An 8,413-nucleotide genomic window follows, 5' to 3' on the forward strand; every position below is an offset into this window, starting at 1 on the left:
GTAGCTGAGAAGACTAGCAAAGAACAGAGCAGGATATAAATCTGTTTTATACGTGGGTGGAGAAATGGCAGATTGAGATTAACCTGGCCAAATGTGAAGTGCTGCACCTTTTTTGATACGTCAACTGCAAAGAGGCAATAGACTGTTAAAGGAAAGACCCTTAACAATATTGATGAGCAGAGGGATCTTGTGGTGTAAGTTCGTACTTCCCTGTAAGTGGCTATACAGTTTGATAAGATGGTTAAGAAATCATATGACATGCTTGCAAAGCAAGGCATTAGTCGAAGCACTGAGCTTAAAAGTCAGAAAGTTATGTTGCAGTTTTACAAGGCCACATCTGGAGTATTGAGTGCAGTTCTGGTCACCTCATTATAGGAAGGATGTCGAGGCTTTGGAGAGGGTGCAGAAGACGTTTACCAGGATGGTGCCTGGATTAGAGGGAATGTGCTATAACAAGAGTTTGGACAAACCTGGGTCATTTTCTCTGGAGCAGTGGAGGCTGAGAGGAGATCTGATAGAGGTTTATAGGACTTAGAGGCATAGATAAAGTAGGCAGACAATATCTTTTCCCCAGGGTTGAAATAGTGAGCATGCTTTAAAGTGAGAGGGGGTAATTTCAAAGGAGATGTAAGGGGCAAGATTTTTTACACAGAGAGAGGTGGGTGTGTGGAATGTGCTGTCTGGGTTGGTGGTAGAGGCAGATACATCAGGAACATTTAAGAGATGTTTAGATAGGCACATGAACGGGAGGGAAATGGAAGGATATGATCCCTGTGTAACATAAGGGATTGTTTAGTTGGCCGTTTGATTACTTATTAAATTGGTTCAACACAATTTTGTGGGCCGAAAAGCCCACTTATGTGCTGTACTGTCCCAAATTCTATGTTTTACATTCACGCCTGACTGACCATCCCAGGTTGGGTCTGTCCACTGATGTGGTCAGTAACCATCCTTCACTCATTCCAGAGGGCCCTTGGATTTCAGCAGAACACGGTCTCAGGCATAGAGATGTCTACTTGTCTGATGTCACCTTTATTCTCTGGTCATGCGTGTGCCTGCGATGGAGCCACTAGTGGGGTTTTGTCAGGGTTCACATCATATTCTTCCAGCTACTAGAGGAAGGGACTTGACAGGAAACGTTGACAGCCCACTCCTCCCCACGGATGCTGACCGGTCTTCTGAGATCCCCCTGCATCTCTGTGTTGCTCCTGACTCCTGTGTGTCCCCCTCAGTCTCCACGTCGGTGAACTGTTCATTTTTAACTCATTCTGAGATCAGCGTTTCTCCCTGCATCAGCAGGGGTGAGGAGGATGTTACACATTGTGCAACATGACCCTCATACTGCTCCCATCTCCCATTGCGATGTTTAGTGACTCTCGTTCTACCTGTCCCCCACTTCTGCTGTGTTGGGTCACATTCTGCACTACTGACCACACTGTGTGGATAAATGTGAGGTTATCCACTTTGGTGGCAAGAACAGGAAGGCAGATTACTATCTAAATGGAGTCAAGTTAGGAAAAGGGGAAGTACAACGAGATCTAGGTGTTCTTGTACATCAGTCAATGAAAGCAAGCATGCAGGTACAGCAGGCAGTGAAGAAAGCTAATGGCATGCTGGCCTTCATAACAAGAGGAATTGAGTATAGGAGTAAAGAGGTCCTTCTGCAGCTGTACAGGGCCCTGGTGAGACCCCACCTGGAGTATTGTGTGCAGTTCTGGTCTCCAAATTTGAGGAAGGACGTTTTTGCTATTGAGGGAGTGCAGCGTAGGTTCACAAGGTTAATTCCCAGAATGGCGGGACTGTCATATGTTGAAAGATTGGAGCGACTGGGCTTGTATACACTGGAATTTAGAAGGATGACAGGGGATCTGATTGAAACATATAAGATTATTAAGGGATTGGACACACTGGAGGCAGGAAGCATGTTCCCGCTGATGGGTGAGTCCAGAACTAGAGGCCACAGTTTAAGAATAAGGGATAGGCCATTTAGAACAGAGATGAGGAAAAACTTTTTCACCCAGAGAGTGGTGGATATGTGGAATGCTCTGCCCCAGAAGGCAGTGGAGGCCAAGTCTCTGGATGCATTCAAGAGAGAGTTAGATAGAGCTCTTATAGATAGCGGGGTCAAGGGATGTGGGGAGAGGGCAGGAACGGGGTACTGATTGTGTATGATCAGCCATGATCACAGTGAATGGCGGTGCTGGCTAGAAGGGCCGAATGGCCTACTCCTGCGCCTACTGTCTATTGTCTATTGTCTGTTGTCTATTGTCACACTGGTCTCTGGGTGCACCCTGTGCTCACTGGGAGCTCACATCACGTTAAACATACAGCATCACAGTTCAGGATGTGCTCTCAGCCCATAATGTTGTGCTATCCTTTTAACCTGCTATCAATCCAACTCTTCCATCCTATATAGACCTCTATTTTTCTACTACCCATATATGAGTTTTTAAATGCCCCTAATGTGTCTGTCGCTACCACCACCCCTGCAGTGTGTCCACACACTCACCACTCTGAAAAAAGAGTTACCTGTAACATCCCTCATATACTTTCCTCAATCATCTTAAAATTTTGCTCCCTCATATTAGCCTGGGAAAAAGTCTGTGGCTATCCTTTAGATCAGCCATTCTCTGGCACGTTTGAAGGGGGCCACAGATGGAAAACTGTGAGAAGGGGAGCCCCAAGTGTTTTTGGGGTCCTGGTAACTGAACCGATGAAATACCCAAAAGCAGCAACCTTCATTGGAATCAGTAGTTTCCCCCCTATTTATAATATCTTTCCAACACACCGTTTGAATTCTGCGCACCTGGTAAATTCATTGCTTTAGCTCCTCCCACACAGCCTCACTTCAGAGTCAGTCGCGAATCAGACTGCACCGGGTCAACGTATTTAATCAAGGGTTCTCGCATCCATTATCGCCATACTTCATGTTCAAGTTTTCCTGGTGTTCAATAATAGATGATTTTCTGTCTGTCTGTTCGTGTTGTATCCCGGTTTGAAAGGGGGGCCCTGGAACCTGAGAAGAGCTCCTAAGGGGGCCGTGGCCAAACAACAGTTGAGAATCACTGCTCTAGATCTATGCCTCTTATCATTTTGTGCACCTCTATCAGGTCACCTCTCGTAGGTAGATAGATTTAAAAAATAGAAGACTGTGTAGGAGGGGAGGATTAGATTGACCTTAGAGTAGGTTAAAAGGTCAGCAGAACATCGTGGGCTGGCATCTTCCCCTTTCCTTTCCAGTCCTGATGAAGGGTCTCAGCCCGAAACAATGACTGTTTATTCATTTGCACAGATGCTGCCTGCCCTGTAGTTCCCCAGTGTTTTGTATGTTCTGTGTTCTACGTTCCATGTTCTGTGACCCTCCAGTGAAGGGATTTTGTACGTTCTGTGTTCTACGTTCCGTGTTCTGTGACCCTCCAGTGAAGGGATTTTGTACGTTCTGTGTTCTACGTTCCGTGTTCTGTGACCCTCCAGTGAAGGGATTTTGTACGTTCTGTGTTCTACGTTCCGTGTTCTGTGACCCTCCAGTGAAGGGATTTTGTACGTTCTGTGTTCTACGTTCCGTGTTCTGTGACCCTCCAGTGAAGGGATTTTGTACGTTCTGTGTTCTACGTTCCGTGTTCTGTGACCCTCCAGTGAAGGGATTTTGTACGTTCTGTGTTCTACGTTCCGTGTTCTGTGACCCTCCAGTGAAGGGATTTTGTACGTTCTGTGTTCTACGTTCCGTGTTCTGTGACCCTCCAGTGAAGGGATTTTGTACGTTCTGTGTTCTACGTTCCGTGTTCTGTGACCCTCCAGTGAAGGGATTTTGTACGTTCTGTGTTCTACGTTCCGTGTTCTGTGACCCTCCAGTGAAGGGATTTTGTACGTTCTGTGTTCTACGTTCCGTGTTCTGTGACCCTCCAGTGAAGGGGATTTTGTACGTTCTGTGTTCTACGTTCCGTGTTCTGTGACCCTCCAGTGAAGGGATTTTGTACGTTCTGTGTTCTACGTTCCGTGTTCTGTGACCCTCCAGTGAAGGGATTTTGTACGTTCTGTGTTCTACGTTCCGTGTTCTGTGACCCTCCAGTGAAGGGATTTTGTACGTTCTGTGTTCTACGTTCCGTGTTCTGTGACCCTCCAGTGAAGGGATTTTGTACGTTCTGTGTTCTACGTTCCGTGTTCTGTGACCCTCCAGTGAAGGGATTTTGTACGTTCTGTGTTCTACGTTCCGTGTTCTGTGACCCTCCAGTGAAGGGATTTTGTACGTTCTGTGTTCTGTGACCCTCCAGTGAAGGGATTTTGTACGTTCTGTGTTCTACGTTCCGTGTTCTGTGACCCTCCAGTGAAGGGGATTTTGTACGTTCTGTGTTCTACGTTCCGTGTTCTGTGACCCTCCAGTGAAGGGATTTTGTACGTTCTGTGTTCTACGTTCCGTGTTCTGTGACCCTCCAGTGAAGGGATTTTGTACGTTCTGTGTTCTACGTTCCATGTTCTGTGACCCTCCAGTGAAGGGATTTTGTACGTTCTGTGTTCTACGTTCCATGTTCTGTGACCCTCCAGTGAAGGGATTTTGTACGTTCTGTGTTCTACGTTCCATGTTCTGTGACCCTCCAGTGAAGGGATTTTGTACGTTCTGTGTTCTACGTTCCATGTTCTGTGACCCTCCAGTGAAGGGATTTTGTACGTTCTGTGTTCTACGTTCCATGTTCTGTGACCCTCCAGTGAAGAGATTTTGAGATCAGTTACTTTGAGAGCCGGGACTCCTGAGGGAATGTGTGAGGGAGCTGATTGCCCCTCAGATATGCCGTGGGCTGACTGTACTGATGCCTCTCCTCTCTCTGCTCCCACACCCCCATAGTTGACGCCCATGGAACGTGTGCACGCTCTGTCTGTGACTGCGACAAGAAGCTGGTCGACTGTTTCTCCCGGAGCAGCTACGACCCGGACCTGAGAGGCATCAATAAGGATGTGATGTGTCAGCCCTGAGCTCCCTGCATGAGGACCCAGGCTGCAATCTCAGCCCATCTTACCACAGGCCGGTCTCTCCCTCCCTCCCTGCTCAACCACCACGGTTTCCTGACGGCTTGGGTTTGGTTGGGGGTAGGGTCAGAATCACCAACGGGACGCCATCATCCCTCACATATAACAATCAAGCCCAATCCCAGTCCCATCACCCCTCACACTGAACCCTATCCGTAAATCTGCACCTTCCTCAACTCCACCCGTCATCTGCACTCCTCCATCTGCCCATCACATCCCCCATCTCACTTTTCACTCGACCTCCACCACTTCTCCCCACCTCTTCATCCAGCCCCAATCCCTCATCTCACCACGCCTTCGATCTCCACTTCATTTACACCCTTTCTCCCAGTCTCACTGCCCCATCCCACCAGCCACTTCCCATTCCCCACCCCTCTTTATCCCTCACCCCTCCTCAACACCCCACTCAAACCCATCCACACCCTGCTCAACACCCTACCCAAACCCATTCATACCCCTCCTCAACTCCCCACCCAAACTCATCCACACCCCTCCTCAAACACCCACCCAAACCCATCCACACCCCTCCTCAAACACCAACCCAAACCCTTCCACACCCTCCTCAACTCCCCACCCAAACCCATCCACACCCTCCTCAAACACACACCCAAACCCATCCACACCCTCCTCAAACACCCACCCAAACCCTTTCCACACCCCTCCTCAACTCCCCCACCCAAATCCATCCACACCCCTCCTCAACTCCCCACCCAAACCCATCCACACCCTCCTCAATCACCCACCCAAACCCTTCCAGCACCCTCCTCAACTCCCACCCAAACCCAACCATACCCCTCCTCAAACACCACCCAAACCATCCACACCCCTCCTCAAACACACCCACCCAAACCCATCCACACCCTGCCTCAAACACCCAACCAAACCCATCCACACCCCTCCTCCAACTCCCCCACCCAAACCCATCCACACCCTCCTCAAACAACCACCCAAACCCTCCACACCCTCCGCAACTCCCCACCCAAACCCATCCACACTCCTCCTCAACTCCCCACCCAAACCCATCACACCCCACTCAAACACCACCCCAAACCCTTCCACACCCTCCTCAACTCCCCACCCAAACCCATCCACACCCCTCCTCAAACACCCACCCAAACCCATCCACACCCTCCTCAAACACCCACCCTCAAACCCATCCACACCCCTCCTCAAACACCCACCCAAATCCATCCACACCCCTCCTCAAACACCCACCCAAACCCATCCACACCCCTCCTCAAACACCCACCCAAACCCATCCACAACCCCTCCTCAACTCCCCACACAAACCCATCACACCCCTCCTCAAACACCCACCCAAACCATCCACACCCCTCCTCAAACACCCACCCAAATCCCATCCACACCCCTCCTCAAACACCCACCCAAACACATCCACACCCCTCCTCAAACACCCACCCAAACCCATCCACACCCCTCCTCAAACACCCACCCAAACCCATCCACACCCTCCTCAACTCCCCACCCAAACCCATCCACACCCTCCTCAACTCCCCACCCAAACCCATCCACACCCCTCCTCAAACACCCACCCAAACCCATCCACACCACTCCTCAAACTCCCACCCAAACCCATCCACACCCCTCCTCATACACCCACCCAAACCCAACCCACACCCTCCTCAACTCCCCACCCAAACCCATCCACACCCCTCCTCAAACACCCACCCAAACCCATCCACATCCTCCTCAAACACCCACCCAAACACCCATCCACACCCCTCCACAAACACCCACCCAAACCCATCCACACCCCTCCTCAACTCCCCACCCAAACCCATCCAACCCTCCTCAACTCCCCACCCAAACCCATCCACACCCTCCTCAAACACCCACCCAAACCCATCCACACCCTCCTCAACTCCCCACCCAAACCCATCCACACCCTCCTCAAACACCCACCCAAACCCATCCACACCCCTCCTCAAACACCCACCCAAACCCATCCACACCCTCCTCAACACCCACCCAAACCCATCCACACCCCTCCTCAACTCCCACCCAAACCCATCCCACACCCTCCTCAAACTCCCACCCAAACCCATCCACACCCCTCCTCAAACACCCACCCAAACCATCACACCCCTCCTCAAACACCCACCCAAAACCCATCCACACCCCTCCTCAACTCCCCAGCCATACCCATCCACACCCCTCCTCAACTCCCCACCCAAACCCATCCACACCCCTCCTCAAACACCCACCCAAACCCATCCACACCCCTCCTCAAACACCCACCCAAACCCATCCACACCCCTCCTCAAACACCCACCCAAACCCATCCACACCCCTCCTCAAACACCCACCCAAACCCATCCACACCCCTCCTCAAACACCCACCCAAACCCATCCACACCCCTCCTCAAACACCCACCCAAACCCATCCACACCCCTCCTCAACTCCCCACCCAAACCCATCCACACCCCTCCTCAACTCCCCACCCAAACCCATCCACACCCCTCCTCAAACACCCACCCAAACCCATCCACACCCCTCCTCAACTCCCCACCCAAACCCATCCACACCCCTCCTCAAACACCCACCCAAACCCATCCACACCCCTCCTCAAACACCCACCCAAACCCATCCACACCCTCCTCAACTCCCCACCCAAACCCATCCACACCCCTCCTCAAACACCCACCCAAACCCATCCACACCCCTCCTCAAACACCCACCCAAACCCATCCACACCCCTCCTCAAACACCCACCCAAACACATCCACACCCCTCCTCAAACACCCACCCAAACCCATCCACACCCCTCCTCAACTCCCCACCCAAACCCATCCACACCCCTCCTCAAACACCCACCCAAACCCATCCACACCCCTCCTCAAACACCCACCCAAACCCATCAACACCCCTCCTCAAACACCCACCCAAACCCATCCACACCCTCCTCAAACACCCACCCAAACCCATCCACACCCCTCCTCAACTCCCCACCCAAACCCATCCACACCCCTCCTCAAACACCCACCCAAACCCATCCACACCCCTCCTCAAACACCCACCCAAACCCATCAACACCCCTCCTCAAACACCCACCCAAACCCATCCACACCCCTCCTCAACTCCCCAGCCATACCATCCACACCCCCTCCTCAACTCCCCACCCAAACCCATCCACACCCCTCCTCAAACACCCACCCAAACCCATCCACACCCCTCCTCAAACACCCACCCAAACCCATCCACACCCTCCTCAACTCCCCACCCAAACCCATCCAACCCTCCTCAACTCCCCACCCAAACCCATCCACACCCTCCTCAACTCCCACCCAAACCCATCCACACCCTCCTCAACTCCACAACCCACCATTTTCCTCCCCATGATGCTTATCTCTCTATCCACCCCACACCTTC

The 8,413-nt window shown here is 51.6% G+C and overlaps 1 protein-coding gene across 1 annotated transcript in view; it reads left to right on the forward strand.

Moving 5' to 3' along the window:
• The window catches only part of LOC140727365 (acidic phospholipase A2 E-like), a 56,291-nt gene extending 50,636 nt beyond the window's left edge, over positions 1-5,655 (forward strand). Inside the window, exon 4 of the mRNA XM_073044641.1 lies at positions 4,841-5,655. Within this exon, the coding sequence (XP_072900742.1) occupies positions 4,841-4,968 (128 nt within the window). The 3' untranslated portion in view covers positions 4,969-5,655. The remainder of the gene's footprint in view (positions 1-4,840) is intronic.
• The last annotated feature ends 2,758 nt before the right edge of the window (positions 5,656-8,413 follow it).

The sequence above is a fragment of the Hemitrygon akajei genome, chromosome 5 (assembly GCF_048418815.1).
Source record: "Hemitrygon akajei chromosome 5, sHemAka1.3, whole genome shotgun sequence".
NCBI classification, from domain to species: Eukaryota; Metazoa; Chordata; class Chondrichthyes; order Myliobatiformes; family Dasyatidae; genus Hemitrygon; species Hemitrygon akajei.